Here is a 25,593-nt window from a genome sequence, read left to right as displayed (position 1 = left end):
CAGACCTTCCCAGGGGCTCAGCACTACTTAAGGATTGCTTCAGGTTGCAGGGACTTCTGGGCAAGCAGACCAGTTCTGCAGGTCCTCGCTGAGTGGCAAGTCTGTCCTTTGAGGGTCTGAAAGGAAAGTGACCAGTGGGGGAAGCATCTTATAAATGAATTTTTAACAGAGATGCCTCTGTTCCTAGGAGCGGTGAGGAAAAACAGACTAAGAGGTTAAATGCCTTTGTTAGGGGCTCATCAAAAGTCATCAGCCAAGTCTGGGATTACAGGCATGGGCTTTTCCATCTCTGCCTGCTGCTCTGAGCTGAGCCCTCTTTTTGGTCAATCCCAGCGTGCCCTGGCCTGAGGAGTGCAGCATGGTGGGGAGGCAGGGGGCAAGACTTGTTCTCTGCCCCGCACCAGCCGCCACCTCTTTTTAACCCCATGTGACTGGCAACATTTGGGAGGATGGGAAAGCAGGAGGTGGGCACCTCTGTTGTCAAGCACAAAGAACCCGGAACACAGTGGGACTGGGGTTTGTTTTATGGTTTTCAGGGTTTTTTTTCCTGAGGATTAAACAAAGCTTCCTGATACACAGACCCTTGGAGGCTGTGAGCTGAAGGTATTACCAGGGCATCAACAGAGATCTGCGGGAACCTCTGCTGGGCACACCTCTCAGCCCAAGGAATGTTGTGGCCCCATGAGTGTAATACAGCTCCATCACGGGTGCAACAAGAAGAGGGGTGCCAGCACCCAAGGCCAGTGTGCAGTGCCCTCCTATGACATGGATGGTCTGTGGATATGAAGGCTCAGGGAGATAGTGGGGGGGGGAATGCCAGGGGACCCCAGTATCAGACTCCCTGTGAGCAGCTCTGGTGCTGCCCTTGGGTCTGGAAGCTACCCTGGAACCCACCCAAGGTGGGGGCTGCACCCAGCTTCCCAGCCCTCTTTTCAAGATGCCACCTCACCATGGCGGCTCCAAGCAAAATCTATTTCCCTCCAGACTTGGTTTTTGACACAGGAAACAGCTTAAACTAGAAATATGTCAGCCCCATAATTGACTAACCATTAACTTTTCATAAGCAACTCAGGTATGAACCCTTTATGACTCTGTTATGACACAGGACAAATCAGCTATCTGGTGTTTCATTTTTATTATTGAAGCTTCCACAGAGTGAGAGCAACAGGGCTTTGTAAGCAGAGAAATGTTTCAGAAAAAAACTTACAGGGTTCCAGCAGCCCTCTCCAATATTTCACTCCACTGGGCGCGCTGTTGGGAATTTTTGTCCTAATACTGAAAGCAGGTGGCACACGTCTCCCGTCCAATCTTCTCAGCTGTGCTCCAGCCCAACCTCAGTGGGCCTGCACTCCCTCCGTGGGCTGATTAGCCAGAAAGCATCTTTAGAGGGCTCATGATGGTTGGCTCTGGGCCCTCAAGGGTGTGAGCAAGGCAGAGAGTCAGCATTTCAGGGAGCAGAAGCATGAATACAAACAAGGACCAGGAGCTGCCCTGTGGCTGCCCTTGGACAACCCTTGTGCCATAATGATGGGCAGCGTTCTCTCCTCCTACCACCTGATTGCTTCTGTGGCAAGAGGGATGGTCTGGTGTTGGCTCCAGGGTATAAAGAGGGGTTTTGCATTTTCTGCTAATAAATAATAAGAAAAGTAGTATCTTCCATGGATGTCATACTTCCACCATTGGAAAATGTATTTACATGCTGTCTTGCCTGAAGGTTTCATCCCAGGGCAAGTTCACTATGGATTCAGTGAGACCAAGGAATGACAACAGAATGTTCTTGGGGTAAAAGGGTTTATACCCGGCTTTATTCCCCCAGCAATAGGTCAAACACTGGAATCACGTCTGTATCCAATAGTCTGCAAGTCTGTAAGCCTCTTCTGCCCCTGCCTCTGCCTCCACCCAGACCTCTGGGCAGAGCTCTTTACATAGTGACTATGTAAATAATAGGTTATTGCCCAAGGTGTGGAAGCAGTGGCCTAGCAGCGGGCCAATTACATCATCAAGTAGTTTAGGGTCAGGGGAGGATCCCGGCAGTAGGAACTTCCATTTTCCCCACACATGCATTCTCTTGCCAGATCTCCCCAACACCCCATGAGGCAGACAGGGCACATGGATTGTGCACAACTCCCATGTGGAGGAACCAGTGCCCAGAGGGATGAGGGGATGTTTGGTCAGTGTGAGTTCAAGCTAAAACCTGAGTCCCAGCTGGGCTTCCCATCACCCTCCCAGCCAACACTACACAGTAATTTCTCACCAGTGAGCCAGGGCCCCCTCTTTCCCATCAGCTCCAAGCACCACACCTGAGATGTTTGGTAGCTAATACCCAACCTGGTTCAGGGTCTCCCTGAAACCCCAGTAATTCCATTTCTATGTGTCTGCAGTTGGTGCCTGCACAGGCAGCATTGTGTGTGGTTCTGCAAAAAAGAATGCAGCTGCCTAAAAGGCCTTGGGAGAGTGCTTTGTGCCCAGGTGCTCATCAGGGAACTCAGACCAGCCAAATGCTCTCCTGCCCATCCCTCCCCTAGGCCCTGGCCCAGGAGGATCCCACACTATGAAGCTGCAAAGGTCACAGGGACAAGGCTTACTGAGCCATATCTTATGGTGTCCTGGCATCAGCCGCTGCTGCTTCTCTCCTATGTCCCTGCCCTGTGTGTTATTTGCCCTCATTTGCCTCAGAGTTCTATTTCCCTTCTCTTGGGTTATCTCTGAAAGATGTCTGAACTTGCTTTGTGATGGAGGTGGCTCTAGCCAAGTGAGTGGTAAGCAAACCACAGCCACAGGCCAAGCCTGTCCCACCACCTAGTTTTTTAAATAAAATGTCATTGAAACATAATGATACTAATTAATCTGTGTATTGTGATGACTATTTTCATGGTACAAGGCAGAGCTGAGTAGTTGGCAGAAACTTTACAGCCCACACAGTCAAAAATATTTGCTATCTGGCCCTTTAAGAAAAAGCTTACTGAGCCTGAACAAGGTCCTCCCTCCAGAACGTTGTGTCAGGTAGACTGGAACCCCAGGAAACCAGCCAAGCCTGTGCAAGATTGATTGGAGGGGCAGGTGAGCCCAGGTCCTAGAAACAGAGTAAGCCTGCTGGGGAAGGTGTTCCAGGGGGTCTCACAGGGAAGGTGAACACGGGCTTACATGGATATACAAGGTCTGGGCGAGCAGCACAGAAGAGAGAGAATTCCTGCTGCCCAGGCCAGTGCAGCCCTGAGGCAGTTCCAGCTGAACAAGGAGCCAGGCAGTAAGCAAATCTCTCACAACAGACTGGTCTCTGTTTTCCTGGCTACTTGCCAGCCAACGCAGCAGAGAGGCCAATCTCTTTGTCTTCCTGGTCCCATGCAGGACTTCGGAGAGGACGACTCCCTCTACATCACCAAGGTGACCACCATCCACATGGGCAATTACACCTGCCATGCCTCCGGCCACGAGGAGCTGTTCCAGACCCACGTCCTGCAGGTGAATGGTTAGTAAATGGCTCTGTGCATGCTGTCCCCTCACAAGCATTCCCAACATGCTGCTCAGAACCACCTCCTCCCTCCTACAGCCTGTTGTCTTAACTACCTGACCCCCCAGTATCCCATGTCTCTCAGAAGTAAAGGGGAGCAGTGGGCAAAGGAAGTCTGGGAACTAATCTCCAGGTCTGGCTTCACCAAAGCCTCCTCTGGTGGAATGAATCCTGGTGCAAGGGGGTGAGTCATTGTGTCGCGTCAGGGTTTCAGCTCTGGGCAAGTTCACTCTGGATTCGGTGAGGCTGAAAAATGACAACAGAACATTGTAGGTAAAAGGGTTTATACCCAGCTTTATTCCCATGGTGGCAGGTCAAGTGCTAGAGTCCCGTCTGTCTCAGGGCAAGTCTGCAAGCAGCAAGCTGGTCTCTGCTTCCCGGCTCCCCCACTGCCTCAGAGCCCCTGAGCCCTGGGCAGAGCTCTTTATATCCTTACAGTCACTTAGACAAGTCACGCTCAGCAGCTAAGGCCCCAGTAGGCACCCACAGAATGTGCCTGATGGTGACAGCTCTGCTCCCAGAGCCAGTGAGAAGCAGGCACTAAAACCACTGCCCTTCCAGGCAGCGAGCGCCCATATCATTTGTCCAACCGCGAGACACGGCTTCCTCCAACAGGGTCTGGTTCCCAACTCCCTCCCCAAGAGGCTCAGAGTCTTAGCTTGGGCCAAGCTGGCACAGAACCTGAGCAGGCTTGGGAGGTTTGCCTTGCCTCCCACGAGGCCCCTGTGTCACCAGGACTCCTAGAAACTGGGAAGCATTAGCCCCTACTGATGACAACATCAACAATTACAATAGCTGGTGTTTTCTGAGCACGTATTCTGGCCAATCCTTATGATAATTCATCACAGTTGGTATATTTTAACTCACTTTATGGGTGAGTCTCTAAGGCCACGTGCCTGGGATCACATCTGGCAGGTGTCATTCTAGGTCCAGGGCTTGTGCTCTGCCCGCTGTGTCACATTGCTGGCTGCGCCAACCTGATCTCTCCAGCCATCAGAACAAACAAGCCATCACAGTGCCGTGGCAGATCAGCACCCCAGGGGAATTAGACTCGCCCAGCCAAGCCCAGCTGGGCATCGCCTCTGTCACCCAGTGGGGCTGAGCAGGGTGTGTGTGCATCAGGGAGTAGTCTGGAAGCTCCGAGGCAGCCCTAGATCCTTTGTGCCAGCCAGTGTTCAGGGCTTCTGCTCTGAGATAAAGTGCAAAAGGTGCCAAGAATGATTACATCACAAGGTTCAGTGCTGCTTCCCTCTGGGACCAAGGGTGACAAGCCATTTAAGGACAACTGGGTGAGCTCGGTTGCCTCTGCATTTATCCTGAGGATGTTTTAGGGATATTTATATTCAGACATGCCTAAGCCATATTTTATTAGTATTTCTCTTGGGCTGGGACATACTTAATTCTTTGGGGGTTTGTGGCTACAATGAAGTCTCTGCTCTTCACCAGAAATAACCATGGGCTTCCTGGTTATAACACCCCAGGCTGGGATACAGAGGCTGGTATAAGGTGCAGCCGGCAGGCAGTGTCTGGGCCTCTTAACCAGCAGGGGCCGCTCGGAGGGCAGAGCATGTGCTCTGCGGTGTGAAGAGGGCTTTACCATCTCAAACTGGCAAGTGGCACAACATGGTGCAGAGTATAAAGCTGGTGAATGATGGGTTGCCAAACACCCCCGCATGCTTAGCCCCTGATCCCTCAGGCACTCAGACTAGCCTGGAGAAAGGAAATCAACCAATATTCCCAGATCCTCAGTTCAGTCCATCAAATCCTGTCTCCACTTCACAAGAACAAAGGGCACAAGTTGAGGGTGTGAGCCCAGTCCCCTTTATTTCCTCCAAAGCAAATTGGTGAGGTGGGGAGGGGAGCCCTCTGCTGAGAAAGTCCCAGGTGAAAGCCTGTTCTCACCTCAGGCTTCAGGAGGAGACTGGTCTTAAACACCTCAATGCAATAGGTAGCAGGTCCGTGGTGCTAGGAGGGCCCTTTGGCCTTGTTCCCTCAGAATTCTGGGACTGAGCTCAGGATGTGGATGGGCCATCCCTCGCTCCCAGGGTGAATCCAGGAGCAAGGCCCAGACCCACAAACACCAGGAGGTGTTGCTAGATGCCAAGTAGAGAATAGGCTCTTCCACCAGATGGAAAGTAAATCATGCAGCCAGCTTTGGAGAGTTCTGTTGGAGCCCTCTTTCCCCCTCACCCGCTAGTCCAGCAATGCCTGCTCTCCACTGAACAGGCTGCTCCTGGCCCAAGGGAGTCTAAACAGAGCAAAACCTTCCCGCTGAGATCCACAGAGGCCGCTTGAGATCACTGCTTAACAGCTGAGAGATCTAAGACTTCTCTTCCAGCTGACCATCAATAGTGTCAGAGAAAGCTCCCTGGGACCTCTATTTTGTGTTCAGTTTTCTACCTTATTAAATTGGCTCTGATGGCTGATCTCCTGTGACAGCAAGGGAAGGCCATTAAGGTGGCCCTGCCTGCCGGAGCCCACAGGGCTGACTCCCGGGCACTCAGAGCTGGCACTTGAGCTCGCTCGTGGGAGCTATACTAAAGCAGGCCTGGTGTGGCCTCCCTAGGGTTCCCTGCTGTCCAGGGAACAAGATATGAGGCTTTCAAAGTATTCCAGAAGTTCACCTTGATGTGTGCGACTGGGAAGGAAAGAAGCCCTATCAGTGTGGAAAGACAGAAAGATGTTGCAAATGGAGGGATATCAAAGGCACAGTTACAAGCAGTAACATCTACTGGGTACTTACTCTGCACCATCCCTATTTCACAGATGAGGAAATGGGGGCTCAGAGACATTCAATGATTTTCCCAGGACCCCAGCCCTACAGTTAGTAACTGCAGAACAGATCTTAACTCCAAAGCCCAGACCCTTGGCACCTGCCCCGGCCTGGGCCCTCCCACCAGGGCATTGCCTTGTTGCTGTTGGGAGAATCCAGATGTGGGATGCCGGTGGGGTCAGCAGGTCCATGCTGAGTTGCTGTGGGCTCAACTACGGGGCACAGGGGACAGGAACCCTGCCTCATTTATTTCTGCCCCTGGAGCTAAGCTCGGGCCTGGTCAGAAAGAGCTGCCTAGTGGGAATCTGATGAAGGACCGCGGGCAGTGACTGTAAGTCCCAGCCACCGCCCTCAGCACAACCGAAGGTGGTGAGCCAAGTGGCGTGGTCACCCAGCCCCAGTGGGGCTCAGCCGACCACTGCACACACTCCTGATGCTGCTCCGGTCCCTGGGAGGGCTGGGCTGCCGTGGGAGGCTGCACAGGCAGGCGGTAGGCAGGCTGCAGCTTGGTGCCAAACGCCTTCGGGCAGGAGGAACCGTGTCCGCTGAGAAGGCACGTTCTGCTCAAGGCAGAAGGAATGCTAAGGTGGCTCACGAGGAAGGAACGAGAAGGCAGCGGCAAATTCAGCTATGGCACTTGTTCCTTTTGGCCATTCATCCCGAGCATGGGTCAATGGCATGAAAGATGTCCCTGAGCAGCAGCCTTGGGTGGGGTGGCCAGCAGTGCTGTTGGGGGTCCGGTTTGGTCCCCGCTTGGCCCGGCAGATGGCCTGCGGCTTCCTGAGTTCAGGCAGTGCCCGGGACACACAGGCAGTGGGTGACGCTCCTCCAGCTGCCTTCTCCTCAGTCAGAGGAGGGGAGCCTTACAGTCACTGCCCTGTACTTGTTCCCTGGACAGCAAGCAATGGCTTTGTGTTCTTGGGAGGCAACGCTAAGCAGGAGGGAGGGAATGGCAAAGGAGGAACTGAGGGCCTGGCCAGTTACCTGCCTCTTGGAGGGCTCAGAAGATGCCAAGTGAACAGCAGATGTGCTGGGGGCTAATGTGAGGCCTGTGGGCCCAAGAGACAGAGTTCCCTCTCCTGGGAACTTGAGCAGGGCCGGGGCTGTTCACCTGAGGCACAGTGCAGACCAAGCTGGCAACACCTCTGTCGTAGGGTCGATTCATGACCTCTGAGCAGGGGAGACCTGGGTTCAAGTCCTAGTGCTGGTACTTCCCTGACACAGTCTTTAGGCAAGTGAACTAACCTGTAAACTAGGAATAAAAATAGTAACTCCTGCCTTGTAGGCCTGTGAGATATGATATGTGTAAAATACTTGGAAAATGCCTGTCACAGAGGGAGTTTAAAGTCCAAAGTGGGACAGATACGGTGGAGATTTTGGTTTGTCTCAAGCCATATTTAACTGTAGTTAGTGAACAGGGATGAGCTGGTGGCCCCTCAGAGAGCCTCCAACCCATTATACAAATGCAAAAATAAGATTCAGAGAAACTTGCCAAGCCAGGAATAAAATACAGAGTCCTCCTTGGAGCTGCCCTATATCCTTGTGGCCAGGGTGAGACCCTGAACACAGGCTGGGCCGTCTTCTGGGGCTTTTCCATCCAAGACTCTGCTAAAGGGAACCCTTCTAGTCACCTACTTCCTCTCCCAAATTATTAGTATAACTTACCCATAGACCAGGCCAGCCAGAGATGAGGCCCAAACACCGACATGATTTACAACTTCATGCAAACCTCCCACAGTGCTTTCCTATAAAGGATGAAGAACCTCACATAAATGATTAATCCTTTAAAATAAAAACACCCTCCAACTCTCCACAGTTCAGACAAGTAATGATTCATTCCCAAAACACAATAATAATCTCCCGAATCTGTTATTACTCCAGCTTGATACTTTTGTGAATGTGCCTCTTACTTAGGACATATTTATGCTGCCTCTCACCTTGGAAATGATCGAAGCTTCCCAGGGAAAATGGGGCTTTGTGTTGCGTATTCATATGCTTTCACTGAACGGTTTTGCAAGTTGAAAGGAAAATGAATGTGTTTACCCAGGACATATTAATTTCAAATTATTTTTAGTGCACCAATTAACACAAAAAGAGGGGAAGTCAGGGCCCAGGGAACACAGTGGGATCTTGGCCTTGGGGCTGGCAGAGGGTCGCGCCTCCGCCCCACCCCCTACTCTAGCACAGTAGCCCCTCTCTCTGTCTCCCACAAAGAAAATGCAGGACTTTTCTGATGGGGCCTCATGCAGCTGGGGCCCCAGGGAACGAGGTCTTTAATGCCTCCCTGCCCAGGGTTCTCCTCCTGCCCTCCCTGTCCTGGCAGGAAGCTGGATCCTGCCCGAGGTGGATGGGCGCTCACTCAGGGCTCGGCCTGTCTGCGCCAGCCGTGGGCTCCGAAGACGCCTCATCACGTATGAGGACAGTTTGGTGCTGGAGGCAAAAGAAGCTCCCACCGAACCGACACGATGATTCTTTTCTTTTTTTTATTTTTCTTTTTGTAAGTGTCCTTGTGCCAGTTTTTCCCTTGGGAAGTAGTGAGGTCAGGGCAAGGTGGGCTTGTCGATGGAGCTGCTCAGTGCCCTGGGGCTTGCCTTCCACCTCACAGGGCCCCATTGTGCAGGACACTGGCTGGGAAGACCCAGAGGCCCTAGGACCGTCCGCAGCGCCCCCTTCTATCGCTGCTGGCCTGGCTAAGCTCCTTTAGCCTCCTCCTTGCCATTCCCCAGGAAAAACCGGGGGAGGTCTGAGGTTCACAGGGGGTGGTGGCAGCTTCCTGTCCCTGTGAGCCCACAGGCATGCATGCAGGCCTGTGCGTGCACACTCACAGCACACACATGCACCGTGGTCTGCGCCTGGCTCTCCTCCCGGCCTCGTTTCTTGGCCTCCCCAAGCCTGCCTCTGCCAACATGTGCCTGCTTTCCAGACTCCCTGCCGTGCCGATTGTTCCCTTGGCAAGAATCCTCTTCCCGCACTTTGCTGCCAGCTCACCTTAATTTTCAGGTCTCAGCATAGACATTGTTCATTTAATACATAATTCCTGAGTTTCACTGACATGCCAGGATAAATACTGAAAACATGGCAGTTCAGAATAGACCAAAATTCCCATCCTTGTGGAGCAAGCCAAAGGGTGAAAAGGACGAAGAACGTTAAGAGGCAGAAGGAGATCAGGAGAGTCAGATAAACTATAGGTAAGATGGCCCGCGAAGGCCTTACTGACAAGGTGACATTCGTGTCAGCTCAGTGAGAAAGCCAAGGATGCCTTCAAAGGATCATGGTCCAAGCAAAGGAGGAGTGGAGCGGCCGAGTACTCAGGAGGGGTTCAGCCCCCGGATTGGGGGAGAAAGAGCATGTGTGCCTGGGGATGTGGTAAACGTGAGGTGTTGTGCAGCCAGCTGCGGACCTGCATTTGGAGCAGAAGGGAGAGACTGGACTGGAGATGCACATTTCAGATGCCTTGTAGGGCGGGCGGCATTTAAAGTCAATGGCCTGGGGCAGGAGCAAGCGCAGGTGGAGCACGTCCGAGCAGAGCAGGACTGAGAGCCCGGGAGGTGAGAGACACCAGCAAGGAAGATGGCGAGGCCACCGAGACGGGAGGAGAGCCAGGAGTGCGGTCCTGGGGCCGAGGCGGGGGACAGTGATCCGCTGTGCCAAACGCTGCAGACAGGTCAGAGGCCTGGCCACCGGGCCCGCCAGCATGGGGTGGCGTCACCACGGCCTGAAAGAGCAGATTCCAGGTGGTGGGGAATGCCTGCAGACCTGGAACTGGCTTAACCAGGAACAAGGAGAGTAGTTAGAGCTGAGTGTGGACAACTCGTCGGGGTGGACGCAAGCAGAAAAGGGGGCTCAGCTTGGGGAGAAGTTGGCGTAAAGAGGCTTGGGGTTTTTTCCAAGATAGAAATTAAAAGCATTTTTTGGCAAGAGCCAGGAGAAAGGAAATTAAAAGCATTTTATGGAAAGAGCCAGGAGAAACGGGGAGCCCAATGCGGGCGTGAGAGTGGAGGGCCACTGTCCATGTCACTGAGGCGGCCAGCCTACACACCACCAGTTTAGAGTTCCCAGTTCACTGGCCAACCATCAGTGACCTAAATCTACTATCAATAAAGGGGCAAGCACCCACGCATAAGAAAGGTCTGTATTTCCTTTGTGGGTGGACAAAGTGGATCCTGCTCTATTCTGATAAGGCCTCCTGAACCCCTGGCATCGTGCCCCCAAAACTCCCTTCTGTTAATGCTTGCCGCACTTGCAGTTAATCATTTAGTCACCATCTCCCAGACAGAAAGCCCATGAGGACAGGACCAGGGCCAGTCTTCACTGCTCTGTCCATAATGCCTGACACTGTAAAATTAAATACCTGGCATTTAATAAATGTTGGCTGCACAATATTGAATTGATAATACTTGTAAATGTTGACAAAATTGAGTTTTGTAAAATCGGTCAAGATCATTAATGTGATGCCTGACTGAGAATGAGGATTCCCTCAGCCCTCCCCCTCTACCCCCATCCCTGCCACCCACCCCTGCCTCACCTTAACCTTCCCCACTTTCCAGCATTTGCAATTATAATATTTTGTAGTATCTGGCATGGAAAAATGACAGTCATCCCTCTCATTTTTTCAGAATTACCTCATTTGTTCTTGCACACTTTTTCTTCAAGATACATTTTTAAATTGTTTTGTCAAGACCCCACCAATTTATTTCAGTTGGAATTTACTTATTTAACATGACTTAATTTTGTTTCTTAACAATAAATCTTCCTATCCAAGATCATATCTTTCCAATTACTCAAGTCTTATGTCTTCAGTGAAATTGTACAGTTTCCTTCATTTCGGTCCACTGTATTTCCTGCCTGGTCACTGCTGGTATATAAGTGAGCCATGAATTTTGTACATTGTGGTACTGATCCCCTTCTGTACTCATCGAAACTTACTACTCATCTGGAGCATATTCCGATAATACATCATTTTTCTCCATTTTTTTAATACCTGTACCTCTCATTTCTTACCTTCTGTTGACAATAGCACCCAGCATACTGGTGAGCGTCTGACATTGCTTCCTTCCCTTTATCCTTTTTCTTTTTTCCTGGCTTAATGTTTCACCATTCTGAAAAAAAAAATGCTATTGTTTCTTCTTTTTATATATATATCCTTCATTGTAGGAAGAAAATATCATTCTGTCCCAATTTTATGGAGTTTTTTTCCTCCAAGAAACAGATTTTGAATTTTTTCCAAAAGCCCTTCCAGTGTCTACCAAGAGAATTAGATGGTTTTTCTCTGTTGACTGCCTTTGATTTTGGCTATGATTAATAATAGGTTTCCTAATACTTAGCCATTAAAACATTATACTTGATCACAGCTATGTTCTTCTAATACCCTGCTAGATGTGATTTGCTAATGTTTCACTTGGGTTATTTCCTGAGTTAAGTTCCTAGTCATCTTTTTTGTGCTCTCCGACAAATTATATTAGCTTTACGATGTAATTTGGAGCATCTCTGTTGTATACTTTAGGAATTATCTGTTCCTTAAATTTATGAAAGAAGTTTCTTATGAGATTAGTTAGGGTGACTTTTAGGTTAGTAGCACTTTTTTTAAACAGCTTTATTAAGGTAAAATTAATAAACAAAGAACTACATGTATTTAATGTATACAATCTGATGAGTTTGGACACATGCATGCAGCCATGATAACATCATTACAGTCACGACAGCAGACATATCCATCACCTTCAGAAGTTTCTGTCCTTTTGATTTTCTTTTTTGTTCATTTTTATCTGTGATTAGAACATTTAATATGGGATCTACCATTTTAACAGATTTTTTTATTCTGTTATTATTTAATCTATTGTGCACAGTACAGTATTGCTGACTATAGGCCCTATGCTATACAGAAGATCTCTAGATTTATTCATCTGACATGACTGAAAAGTAGTGCTTTAAATTTTTAAAATATTCTCTGGATTCCACATCAATGCTTTAAAGTTTTCTTTTTTTATTGAAGTATAATTGACATTCAATATTCTATTAGTTTCTGTTGTACATCATAGTGATTCAATATTTTTATACATTACAAAATGATCCCCACAATAAGATTAGTTACCATACATTACCATTCAAAGTTATTAGACTGTTATTGACTATATTCCCTATGGTGTACATTGCATTGAGCTGACTTGTTTATTTTACAGCTGCGAGTTTGTATCTCTTAAACTCCTTCATCTGTTTTGTCCATCCCCCAATCGTGCTCCCCCTTCTGGTAACCAAGTTTGTTTCCTAGATCTATGACTGTTTCTTTTGTTTGTCCATTTGTTTTGCTTTTTAGATTTTACACATATTAGTGAAATCATATGGTATTTGTCTGTCTGATCTTTTTCACTTAGCATAACACCTCCAAGGCCTATCCATATTGTCACAGATGGTAAGATTTCATTTTTTTATGGGTAATATTACTTTGTGTATATATACCATATCTTTATTCATCTACTGATGGACATTTGGGTTGCTTCCAAGTCTTGGCTATTCTAAGTGTTTCTTCAGTGAACATTGGATACATATATTTCTTCAGACTCATGCTTTCATTTTCTGTGGATAAATACCCAGAAGTGGAATTATTGGATCATGTGGTAATTCTATTTTTAATTGTTTGAGGAACCTCCATACTGTTTTCCATAGTGGCTGCACCAGTTTACATTCCCACCAACAGTGCCCATGGGTTCTCTCTTCTCCACATCTTTGCCAACACTGTTATTTCTTGTCTTTTTGATACTAGCCATTCTGACAGGTGTGAGGTGATGTTTCATTGTGTTTTGATTTGCATTTCCCTGAGAAGTGATGTTGCGCATCTTTTCATGTGCCTGTTGGCCATCTGTAAGTCTCCTTTGGAAAAAATGTCTGTTCAAGTCCTCTGCCAAGTTTTTAATCAGGTTATTGGGGAGGGGGGGTTGATAAGTTGCGTAAGTTTTTTTTAATTAACCCCTTATCAGTATGATTTGCAAATATTTTATCCCATGCAGGTTGCCTTTTAATTTTGTTGATGGTTTTCTTTACTGTGTAAAACCTTTTTAGTTTGATGTAATCCCTTTTATAACAGTTTTTGTTGCCCTTTCCTGAAAAAAAGTGTCAAAAAAAAATATGCTAAGATTGATGCCCCAGAGCTTACTGTCCATGTTTTCTTCTAGGAGTTTTATGGTTTCAGGTCGTACATTCAAGTCTTTAATTCAATTTGAAGTTATTTTTTAATATTGTTTAAGATAGTGGTCCAGTTTCATTCTTTTACTTGTAGCTGCCAGTTTTCCCAACACCATTTATTGAAGAGGCTGTTATTTCCCTATTGTTTATTCTCGCCTCCTTTGTTACATATGAATCAACCATATAAGCATGAGGTTTATTTCTGGGCTCTCTATTCTGTTCCATTGATCTATTACCTATTTTTGTTCCTGTACCATACCATTTTGATTATTACAGCTTTGTAGTATGGCTTGAAGTCAGGGAGTGTGGTACTGCCAACTTTGTTCTTCTTTCTCAAGATTGTTTTGGCCATTCACAGTCTTTTGTGATTCTATACAAACTTTAGGATTTGTTCTTCTGTAAAAAATGTTGGTATTTTGATAGAGATTGCACTGAATCTGTAGATTGCTTTGGATAGTGTGGACATTTTAACAATATTAATTCTTCCTATCTATGAGCATGGTATATCTTTCTATTTAGTTGTGTCACCTTCAGTTGCTTTCATCCACATCTTAACAGTTTTCAGAATGCAGGTCTTTCAACTCCTGGTTAAATTTATTCCTAGGTATTTTATTCTTTTTGGTGCAGCAGCAAATGGGATTTATAATTCCTTTCTTCTAGTTCATTTTTAGTTTATAAAACAAGTTTTATTTCCTGCAACTTCACTGAATTCATTGATTAGTTCTAATAGTTTTTTGGTGACATCTTTAGGGTTTTCTGTATATATTATCATTTCATCTGCAAATAGTGACAATTTTACTTCTTTACCAATTTGAATGCCTCTTATTTCTTTTTCTTGTCTAATTGCTGTAGCTAGGACTTCCAGTACTATGTTGAATAAAAGTGGTGAGAGTGAACATACTTGCCTGTTCCTGATCTTAGAAGAAAACCTTTCAGCTTTTTGCCATTATTATGTTAGCTTTGGGTTTGTAATATATCATCTTACTATACTGAGGCATATTCCCTCTTGCCCACTTTGTTGAGAATTTTTATCATGAATGGATGTTGAATCTTGTCACATGCTTTTCCTGCATCTATTGAGATGATCATATGGTTTTTAGCCTTCCTTTTTTAGTGGTGTATCCCATTGATTTGTGGACATTGAATCATCCTTGCATCCCTGGAATAAATCCCACATGATTATCACCACCACATGATTCTTCTAATGGATTTTTGAATTCTGTTTGCTAATATTTTGTTGAGGATTTTTGCATTTATGTTCATCAAGGACATTGGTCAGTGATTTTTTATTTATTTATTTTTTTGTAGTGCCTTTATACAGCTTTGGTAATCCGTGCTCCATCCTCCTAGAATGAATTCGAAAGCATTCCTTCCTCTTTTTTTTTTTTAATAGTTTGACAATGATAAGTATTAGCTCTTCTTTAAATATTTGGTAGAATTCACAGACATCTGGTCCTGGATTTTGTTTGTTGGAGATATATTTGATTACTAATTTGAGTTTGTTACTAGTAATTGCTCTGTTCAGACTTTTTATTTCTTCATGATTCAGTCTTGAAAGATTCTAAGTTTCTAGGAATTTATCCATTTTTTTCTAGGATGTCCAATTTGTTGGCATATAATTTTTCATAGAATTCTTTTATAATCCTTTGTATTTCTGTGGTGTCAGCTGTAACTTTTTTCATTTCCGATTTTGATCCCTCTTCCTTTTTTGATGAGTCCGGCTAAAAGCTTTTCAATTTTGTTTATATTTTCAGAGAACCAGCTGTTAGTTTTAATTGGTTTTTTTCCTATTGTTTTCTTACTCTCTATTTCCCTTATTTCCATTTTGATCTTTATTATTTCCTTCCTTCTACTAACTCAGGCTTTGTTCTTTTTCTAGTTCCTTTAGGCATAAAGTTAGCTTATGGGAGATTTTTCTTGTTTCTTGAGGTAGGCCTGTATCACTATAAAATTCCTTCTAGAACTTTTACTGCATCCCCTAAATTTTGAATTTTGTTCCTGTTTTTGTAGTCTCCATAGGCTAATTTACTGATTGTCTTGAACAGCCAGGTCTTAGATTTATTTATCAGTTCTCTTGTTTGGCTAATTGATTCATTCTTTTCTGCTATCTCTATTGGGTCTTCCCTCACCTTCTTTAAGTTTACTTTGTGGTTGCTAGACAAGCTTGTATAAATAAATGGTGATCTACCAAAATCCCAAGTTTATTAACTCCCAGGTCCCGGCCACCCTGGGTGCTCTACTGCCTTCTCCAACTCCCCACCAATCCAGCGATCTTAGGCCTCCCATTTCTATCTCTGTGCTCTTGAATTACAGCCCCCTGGCCAAAACTACTATATTCAACTTGAACCTCCTTCTTACCTCTAGCAAATTCAGGGTGTAGGGAAATTTCCTAGATAAGTTACTATTTCTTTCCTCTTTGAACCAAGGGGAGGCAGAGAGGAGAGATCCACTTCTAAGCAGCCCTCTAAAGATACCTTAGCAAAAGCCGCATTTGCCACCTCCTTCCTCAGTGGCCTGTTATGTGACAAGGCCCTTCTGCCATTTCCTGGAACTCTCCCCCAGAACTGCAAAGAGAAACTGGAGAAATGCCTCCGATATTATTGGCATTGGGTCTCTGTGTGGCTTATCATAAGATACATTAAAGCTTATTTTACAGAAACAAGCCTAGGCCATTCTGAAGGTGGGTTCATACACTTGGCCAGTTGCCCACTTTCTTCTCAGTGCACAGCTTTCTGCTCAGCCCTCAGCTTTGCTAATAGGTCAAGCGGAGGAAAGATGTTAAACTCAGATTGGGTTGATCAGGTTACTGGCAGCCTCCTGAGAAGCTTTGATGAGTTACAGAGCCCGTTTCTCACAATGAAGTCATGGAGTTTGTCTCCTGTCCTCGGCCCACCTAAACACCCACTGGAAATCTTGCTTAGGTTCCAGGATCAATACCATCTCTTTGTTCTACATAAGCATCAATTTGTTCCTCCTCTCGTCCCAAGAAACATCGCTCTCCCAAAGCACTGGGACACTTTCTTTTTCTAGACAATAGGAGCTTTCAGGTAACTGGGAAAATGTAGTGACCTGCTTCAGGAAGAATCCATCTCCCATCTTTCCACAATGTGTGATGTTTTCAATATCCAGGTACCTTTACATAAGCTCTCTCAAATCCCTTTTGGAAATATAGAGCAAAATGTATAAATAAGTAAGATCCCTTAATTCCATTGAAAATGACAATTATTTTATTTCCCAGGCCCAAATCTGGGGTAGGAGGGAAGATCCTCCAGACAGTATTCACGCCTCCACAGACAGCCCATGCAAGAAAAGCCAGAGCTCTATGGAGGGTGCAGATGTCCAGCCCACTCATGGTCATCTGATGAGTGGGCCAGGTCACATCCCCAGCCCTGAACTTGATCGCCAGTTCCCATGACTGATTCAAGAGCCAAGCAGCACAACCTTGCCTGTCACCCACATTGCAGGGGGTGAGAAGTGGAGAAATAACAATGACCCACTGGAAAATCAATGAGCTTCCCCAGAGCAATAATATAATTAATATCCCTGCCAGTCAGTGCCCAAAAGTGCTCTGTGAAGCACTCCATGCAAGAAATTAAGCTCTGTCCAATGGCTTTCCCATAACGGAAATAATATATCTGAATTTTATTCATTCAAAAATAAATTTAAGCAGCTGTTGCTCTTTATGTGTAGCAGTTGAACAGCATTAAATATTTGGATGTCTTTCTGATCATATTTAGAATGATGATGAAAGCCACGAATTACAGGGTACAAAGCCTGACATGTTTATTGCCTGCAATCCATTTTATAGCCCTTTTTCTTAGGGCTTGAGTTGCTGAACAGGATGATTTTAACCTGGTTGCAAAGAGAACTCCAGAGCTGCCTCAGTTCACCCCTCTGAAGCAGGGTCTCAGGGCTGGAGGCCAGGTGAGGGCCTTCTCTTACCAGCACTGACTCTCACCCACAGCACCACCAGTCATCCGCGTCTACCCAGAGACCCAGGCACAGGAGCCTGGGGTGGCGGCCACTCTGAGATGCCATGCAGAGGGCATTCCTATGCCCAGAATCACTTGGCTGAAAAACGGCATGGATGTCTCAACTCAGATGTCAAAACAGCTCTCCCTTTTAGGTAAGAACCACCCGCAGTGTCTCTGTGCTATTCCCACCATGTTCAAGCTGGCACTTTCACCAGGAATGGAAATGCGAGGCATGATCTGTTTCTAAGTCAGATAAGCTGGGAATGAATGAATATCTCCCCACATTTTCCTGTTACCCAGGCTCACACATGTCTTACAGGTTTTGTGAGCTCAATGACAGCTCCGAAGCTATCAGGCCCCAGGTGACCCTCACTTCATTTCAGCTGTTCCTGGCCTTCCTGGGTGTGGATTAGAGATGTTGGCTACCCTCAGTCCTGCTGAGGGGCTGTGTTTATAGTCTGCATTCTCAACAAAAGGGAGAGGGGAAGGAGGGAGTTGGGGTCCCCGCTGAGCAGACCACCCAGAGCGCTGTCCTTTCTACAGCCAATGGGAGCGAACTCTACATCAGTAGTGTTCGGTATGAAGACACAGGGGCGTATACCTGCATCGCCAAGAATGAAGTGGGTGTGGATGAAGATATTTCCTCACTCTTCATTGAAGACTCAGCTAGAAAGACCCGTGAGTCCACTCTAGTCTTTGAGCTCCTCATGGAGCTGGCTGGGGGTTGTCAGGTGGGAGGAAACTAACTGACCAAGGCCACAGCTGCCAAACCCCGTGTCCTGCACACAAACTGTGACAGAGGTTGCCCAGAAGTGAGCAAACCTTTTTGGCAACCTTGATTACTTTGGGAATATACACAGGGAAGCTTTCTAGACAGCAGACAGAGCCCAGGACCCCAGGGAGGGCTGCATCTCCTGGCCCCAGTTCTGCTTCCTATTTACTATATGACGAAAACCTCTGCTCCTCAACTACCGAATTCCTCATACTGTCAGTGCTGCTGTCCCACCAGCGCCCAGGAACTGGCCTGTGCACACAGGCGCATGTACCTTTGCCCTGGGGACTGTAGCCCACCTGGCGTGCTAAGTGTGCCCTCCCTTGCAGCCACTCTTCCCCACGTGGGTCTGCAGATTCACAGGATCATGAACATGGGTGTTGGACCTGGTGGCCAAAGACTCTAAGCTGAGTCTTTATCATCAAAGGAAATAATCAGAAGTATTTCAAGATGGTCTTCCTAGGAGAATCCTAGTTGAAAACCAGTGTGCTTCTGAACCCAGGAGGTCTGGGAGAGATGTTGCTCCCTCTTTATCATCTATAAAAGTGGAAAAATCTCACTAGCTTTTGTGATCCTTGGACCTGATTTCAAAGATTCATTAGGAATCACAAGGGTCCTGAGACCCGGAAGCATTCCCATGTCCAGAGTTCCCCCGAGGACTCTTGCTGGGGCAGTGAGTGGTGCAGATTCTATATATGATGGACTCGGTACCAATATGTTCAGAGACTGACTCAGTCCAGTGAAAGTTCTGACACTGCTTTCTTCTTTTGTTCCTTCCCTGATCATGTTCCTGCTTCCAATTTTCTGATGCTGCAGTTGCAAACATTCTTTGGCGAGAGGAAGGTACCAAGCTCACTTGTTGTGTGTCATGCCTGTGGTCACCTGGGTTTGTGGTTCCATGATGGGCCATCTTTTCATGAGCCACCATCAGCTTTTCCAGACACCAAGCAGTCCCCACAAGAGGGGCCCACGTGCCAGACTGGATGGGGTGGGGGAGGTCAGTGTCAAGCTCAAGTGGCACACACTGAGAAACAGATTCAACACCTATGAGTGTCTTTAATGGACACTAGTCCATTCAAATTTAAAAATGGAAAGTTTCCATTTAAAGCTGTTTGAAACGTCTGCTGAAGCAGACTAGTCGGCAGGGATTCCTGGTCAGATCTGGGCCTTCAACATCTTTCCAGGAGCTGTGGTGTATACCCTGAGGAAATGCAGAAGAAAAAAAATCTACAATCATTTCTGTAAATGTGTATTTACATGTATATTTTTTAATGAACAGGTTTTTTAAATTTGCATGTGTGAAACAATATTTAGTTGTTGAGCCACACAAAACTGCCACTTTTATGCATCAAAAATGGTCCAATACTGACAATTTCATATGGTTCACAGAATAGCAGACACAAGTGGGAGCTGGGTTCTGGAGCCTGACTGTGTTTGGGATCCTTGTGCATCCATGGCCCAGCCCTAACTCTGAAGCCCTCCATCAGAGCAGAGTTCAGTCACCTTGTGGTCACTTACTCTCCAGCTGGACAGGCACCAGAGGAGTATGACAAGCAGCAGAAGTGCCATGTGACTTCAGGGTTATGCACTAAATCTCCCTCTTTAAAAATACACGTATTTCCTGCCTTTTCTCTTCCTCAAGAACTTAACATGGTATTACCTGCAGCCTAGCGTGTACTTGCGTGCACATGGGCAGAACTACCCCCTGAACATCAGGCACTAAAGTGCACAGTAAATCTGGGAGCAAAACAGAGGCAGAGCCTAGAAAATGAGGAATTTTGCTGCCAATAGGCTTTAGGACTCCTTAGCAGTCATAGTAACAGTCACTAGTCAGGGACAGTTGTCCGTTGATGCTGCTTGAAACTGGCTCCTAAGCCACTGTACACACAGAGTATTTGCTCTGTACCTTTGAGAGGTGGTGTATTTCTAAGGTAAGTTTACTCAAAGGGACTCAGGTTTCAAAAGTGGAGCCCTACAAAGAATGCCGGGGCCCGGTGGGGCGGGGGGTGTGAATTGCAGCTATAGAGGTCCAACTTAAGACCCACAGCTGCCTGGGGGCTTCTGGCTGGCAGGTACTACATTCATATTGGACAAATCCCATCATGCCTGGACAGCTAGCCACTTATACTCTTCATGTTAAAACATGCAGGCCACAGGGCACTCCCACACATGCGAGTGAGGCGCCAAGACTGCACACAAGCAAAGGGAGCTCCTGTAGGCCCCCTTAGCAGAAGCTAAACTCAGACAGAACCTCCCAGAGGCTGGGTCTCCTGTGCAGTTAGTTATTTGCTGAGCAACTATTTGTTGAGCCTCATATTCCATTGCTGACTGTGAGCAAGCCACTGTGCTCAATCCGAAGTGTAGCTACAGCTGCAAGCCCCATGTGGATTCCATTACAGTTTCGCTCTTAGGTTGGTTCTTCTATTGATCCATTTTCCAAGAAGCCCCTGGAGGCTGTTCCTGGGGTCTGTGGTTTTGCAGGGTCTTTGAGTTCCCCTGGCCCCTCGGTTTCAGTGAGAGGACTTTTCCAGGTGAGTTTTCCAGAAGACGAGGTCCTGCTGGAGGCCAGAGAGATGGGGTCAGAGCAAACACAGGCCAGAATGCCCCAGTCCAACTTTGGGATGCTGTGGGATTAGGGACATGGGCAGCCCATTTCATCTGGCTCTCGGACAGACTGCCCAGCACCCCCAGGGGCCCCCTGGGGCCTGCACAGAGTGCTTCAGGAGTACCTGCTTCTGCATAAGCTGCTCACATGGGCACAGGAGCCCTCCCACCCCGAGCTGCTCTCAGCGCAGAGCAGGGGGCAGCTGAGGCTGTGTCATGGAGTCAGGGGTCTCTGTCCCCACGGAGCCACAGCACTGGTGCCTCCCAGTCACCAAGGGCTCAGGGCCCAGAAACCTGCCCGCAGAGTCACTGGAACAAAGTAGAACGGCGGTTCCTGTTGGCTTGGTTTGTTTTCTAACTCGCTGAAACCTTATTCAGTCAATTAAATCAGTACACCAGTTTTCCAGCATGCTAGGAAAAAGCCAGTGTTTTACATATTTAATTTTCTTAGAATGTATCGAAATCTTTTTAATGCTCTACCTTCAAAAGAAATGAAAGGAGGGAGGAGGGAGAACCTGCCTGTGGGCTGAATTCACCTTTAATGGGGAAGCAGGTGAGGGGCAGGCCCCAGAGCAGGCATCCAGGTCAGCCCAGCTCTGGCACAAGGGCAGGTGGCCTCCATCAGGCCCCTTCCCCTCCTTGGGCCTCAGTTTCTTGGTCTTTAAAACAAAGAGGCTGAACCAGCTGGTCCCCAAGGCCCCTTCTCTTCTCCCAGTCGCTGCAGCCCTGGGCGCAGGAGGGAGCGAGCAGGCAGTGCAGCCAGGCTCCGGGCCCTATTGCCTGCGGTGGGGCCGCCCCAGAGAACCTGGTGGGGCGGAGCTGGAGCAAGATTTCCTGAAGGAGGGTTTGCCAGCACAGACAGGCCAGGACTGGATCTGGATGAAGGAGAACCAGCCACGGTAGTAGAGCCCAATGCTCACAGGAGTGGCACTATACATAAATGTGTTTAAAAATGAAATAAGAGACTTTGCTTTTTGGCATCATCTGATCCATTCTGGTTTGACTAGTTGACCACAAACGACCAGGGGAGGCTTTGCCTTTCAGAACAGGGAAGAACAAGTTATGTCAAAGCTAAGGCTGTGGTTTATTTGAAAACTTGTGCTGGTGGCCAGCCCTAGATGCCCTCGGGCAGATGTGCCTGTCTTGGAGCTGCAAGGACAGCCTGGGTATTGCAGAGCCCTTGATGTGCCTGCTGATCCACAGCCCTTGGGCGATTCCTCTCCGTCCTCCCCACACCCCACCTGCTCGGCTCAGCTCACCCCACCTTGACCAGGACTTGCACTTTGTGCCTGAGCCAGATGCTCATAAGCTGCAGGTTTCACCTGTGCCAGAGATCCCACGTGGGCCCCCCCGCACAGCTGGGCATCCACATGCTGTGTTTGCCCCACCCAGGCCTCAGCGTGGGGAACATGTTCTACATCTTCTCTGACGACGGCATCGTCATCCTTCATCCTGTGGACTGTGAGATCCAGCGGCACCTCAAACCCACGGAGAAGATCTTCATGAGCTACGTACGTACCTGCGCCTGGAGCGCTTCTCTGTCACACACGGAAGTCCCGAAAGGCAGGCTTGCCCCGTGTGCTGCTTGGCCTCTTAAGTCCTACCTGCTCATTGAAGTGTGGTTCCAGATGTGTTCTGTGGCGAGGGAAGGGCCTACAAGGCTGGGGGTTTAAGCTCATTCCTTCCTCTAGCAGCCACTTCAGCGCACTGAGCCTGAGGGGAAGCCCAGGGTGTACAGGTGGCTTCCTGGCCTCCGCAAGTTCACAGTCAAATGCAGACAGCCTTGGGAAGAGACAGCACCAAACAGGAGGTGGTGGAAGCACAGGCAGGCTGCACTGGAAATGTGGAGGAGGGGCCTTTTCAGACCCAGATGGGACAAAGTCAGAGACGGCTCCTGGGCTCAGTTTTAAAGAATGAGTAAGAACTGATGATGGGTTTCTAGAGGAAATGCCATGAATGTGGAGAACAGCGGCCTAAAACATCATGTCATGTGCAGGGAACTGCAAATATTCTATAGGCCTGGAGGGAAGAATGGATGTAGGAGGGCCTCAGTTAGGATGGAACTAAGGGTTCAAGATGGAGTTCAGAAGCTCTGGGAACCAGTGAAGGGTTTAAGTGGAGGACAGCCAGGAGCAGGTTGCTTTAGGACACACACAGGACCTCAGTGAGGGCAGCGACCAGAAGGGCTGGGCCAGCAGCACAGAGGTCAGTGAAGAGACTTGTGATCATCCAGGTGAGAATCAGTGGTGACCTGGGTTAAGCTGGTGGCAGAGGGAATGGGGAGGATTGAATATATTTTAGAGTCGCCAACAGGTAGGATCAGCAAGGGGCAGAAGGGTAACCAGTGTCTCCAGGAAGAGGAGAGTGCCCTTCACACGGGAGGGGGAGAGGCAGCGGGGGCTCTACAAGCTGTGCGCCACATGCCGGGGCAGGGGACGCCAGGAGACAGACTCTCTGTCAAGCAGATCAGGTTGGCCTATGATTCGCCGAGTTGGCCTACGAGGTGCCCCCAGGACATATGCACAGGAACCTCCGGAGGCCAGCAGGGGAACCGGCAATGGTGAGCTGGAGCGGCCTGGGTTCCCTGGCAGGCAAAAGAAGTAGCTGAAAGGCAGCCTGGACGACATGGGCCACAGAACCCAAGGAAGGCCAAGTTGGCAGAAGGCAGGGGTACTCTACCTTTATAAGCGGTGAGTTTGGAGGTCCTCAGTGCCCCCATCCCCCACAAGGAACCAGAGGAGAAAGCATAAAGCATGTGAACACCCCGAGTGTCGGAGGTGCTATGGACAAAGCATGAAGACAAGTAGAAAGTGGCAGTGTGACACGCAGTGGACAGAGGGAGTGACACGAGCTGGTAGCAGATCCAGGAAAGCCCTTCTGGCCCTCAAGTCCCAGCTGTCAGGAGGCATCCCCCAGGCGGTGCTTCCCCACCCCACCCCACATCGCTGTCCCTCCCACCGGGACCCTACTTGGCCTTGTGCTGTAGTTTCTTGCATGAGGTGTGGCCTCTTCTACTGAACCCCAGCTACTCGATGGCAGAACTATGACATTCATGCAGAGTCATCTGAAGGCCATACCCGCCGTCGCCTTGGGGATGCACAGTGAACAGTGACAGGCTTGGAGCTCATGGAGGAAGCGGGCTCAGCCCAGGCGAGTTTCTAAAACAAGCTGGCTGCACTGCTGTGCTGGCTGTTTTTATTTCTCACATTTGTAGCTTGGGAATAGCTGTTTTCCTGGCTATTTCATTTGAATTCAACATTTTTTAGCACTGTTATCTCTGATGAGTTCGCCCCCACGCCCACCTCCCCACATAACAGCCATGAGTTCAGGAGTGATCCTAGTTAACTTCTAGCAGTTAGTTAGGCTTAAATAATTGCATCCCATCACACTGGCACTAGTTTCTCATAAATTTGCAATAACCTAACCATTGCTTGAAGGAAATCTCTCAAACCCCAACCAGGATTCAACTTTCCTAAGAAGTTAGAACAAGACACAGTGAGAGAGGTCCTGAAGGCATTCCAGGCAATCCACAACCACCGTGAGCTGCAGGCAGCCCCATATAGCAGTTTCCTCATCTAGAAAAGGCCTGGACCACTCTGGGAGGGTGGCAGTGTAATGACCTTCTTTCTAAAGTGCTAAGGGAGGTAAAAGGAGAAAGCCCTGTTTCAAAGCTACTGCAGTCATTTAGAAAAAATGTGGGGTGCAGACGGAAAGCAGATGAGCTCAGAGATTTAGACGTAGTCTCAGTGGTCCTGGATGACTTGTTCGCGGTGAGCTGCATGGGAGAAGGAAGAGTCAAAGACGGCGGTCATGCTTTGGACTTGGCTGGCCAGGGGCTGCTGAGGCCCCAGAGGGAGGAGCAGCCAGAGAGGGGAGGAGTGGTCCAGGTGTGCCCGGCGGAGGCACAGGTGTGAGAGGACCCAGTGGGAATGGAGAAGGTGGTGCTGAGCCAGACATATCTGAGAGCCACCGGCACAGGAGTGCTGGCTAGAGCCGGGGTGGCCAGGGGCTTGAGTTGGGCACCTGGAACAGGACCCTGGGGCTCACCAGCAGTTAAGGGACAGGCAGACCAAGAGGAACCACAAAGAAGATGGAGACAGAGCTGGGCCAGAATCCCGAGGAAAAACATGAGAACGTGTAACATAGAAAACAAAGGAAAAGGTTGCCTTTTTCACTCATTAATTCATTCAACGAATATATTTTAAGCACCACTCCTGTACTGGGCACTTTACTAGGGGCTAAGAATAAGGATATAGCAGTGAACAGACAAAAAGCCTGGTGGCAAGGAGCTTACACGCTAGGGAAAGAGGAAAGGATGCAGACAGAGGTAAGCAAATGTAGAGTCCAGCGGTAACTGACACATGCAGCAGGGGGAGGGGGTAGGGCTGGGTGCTAAGTTGGGCGCGGTCAGGGAGGGCCTCTCAGGCGGGGGACACTTAAGCAGAGACCTGAAGGACATGAGGGACGAAAGCAAGTATCTATGTGAGCGAGAGCCTTCCCAGCCAAGGGAACAGCCGATGCACAGGCCCCAGGGCAGGAGGGAGAGCAGAGAGGAGAATCACGGAGCACAGGCTGGATGCACAGCGGTTCCTCAGGCGGCAGCTACTGGGGCTCCAGCCAGGGCGAGAAGAGGGGGAGGTGGCGAGGAAAGGCCCATTCCCAGTGGGTCTGAAGGGGAAGCTGAAGTGAGTGCGGATGTACCGGGCGAGGGCGGTGGGAGAGAGACGGTGAAGAGGAGTCAAGGACAGCCTCAGGGCTCTTGGTCGGAGGAAGGCAGACA

General features: G+C 48.4%; 1 protein-coding gene and 1 long non-coding RNA gene across 4 annotated transcripts in view; one reads left to right on the top strand and one right to left on the bottom strand.

Annotated features, from left to right (window-relative positions):
* FSTL4 (follistatin like 4) overlaps window positions 1-25,593 on the top strand; it is a 356,770-nt gene that overhangs the window by 309,273 nt on the left and 21,904 nt on the right. For 2 of the 3 annotated variants that reach the window (XM_073221559.1, XM_073221560.1), the window contains exons 8-12: window positions 3,349-3,469; window positions 17,428-17,589; window positions 17,981-18,115; window positions 19,026-19,052; window positions 22,206-22,324. In XM_073221559.1, the coding sequence (XP_073077660.1) occupies window positions 3,349-3,469; window positions 17,428-17,589; window positions 17,981-18,115; window positions 19,026-19,052; window positions 22,206-22,324 (564 nt within the window). The remainder of the gene's footprint in view (window positions 1-3,348; window positions 3,470-17,427; window positions 17,590-17,980; window positions 18,116-19,025; window positions 19,053-22,205; window positions 22,325-25,593) is intronic. The other variant, XM_073221561.1, reaches the window with a different exon arrangement.
* Window positions 3,506-11,940, bottom strand: LOC118969711 (uncharacterized). The gene is made up of 3 exons (XR_005057569.2): window positions 11,286-11,940; window positions 7,950-8,029; window positions 3,506-3,757 (listed from the first exon to the last, which is right to left on the bottom strand). It is a non-coding gene; the product is annotated as an uncharacterized lncRNA (long non-coding RNA).

Source organism: Manis javanica, chromosome 14 (assembly GCF_040802235.1).
Source record: "Manis javanica isolate MJ-LG chromosome 14, MJ_LKY, whole genome shotgun sequence".
In the NCBI taxonomy this organism is placed as follows: domain Eukaryota; kingdom Metazoa; phylum Chordata; class Mammalia; order Pholidota; family Manidae; genus Manis; species Manis javanica.
Note: the sequence above shows the minus strand (reverse complement) of the source record. Positions and strands in the feature narration are given on the sequence as shown.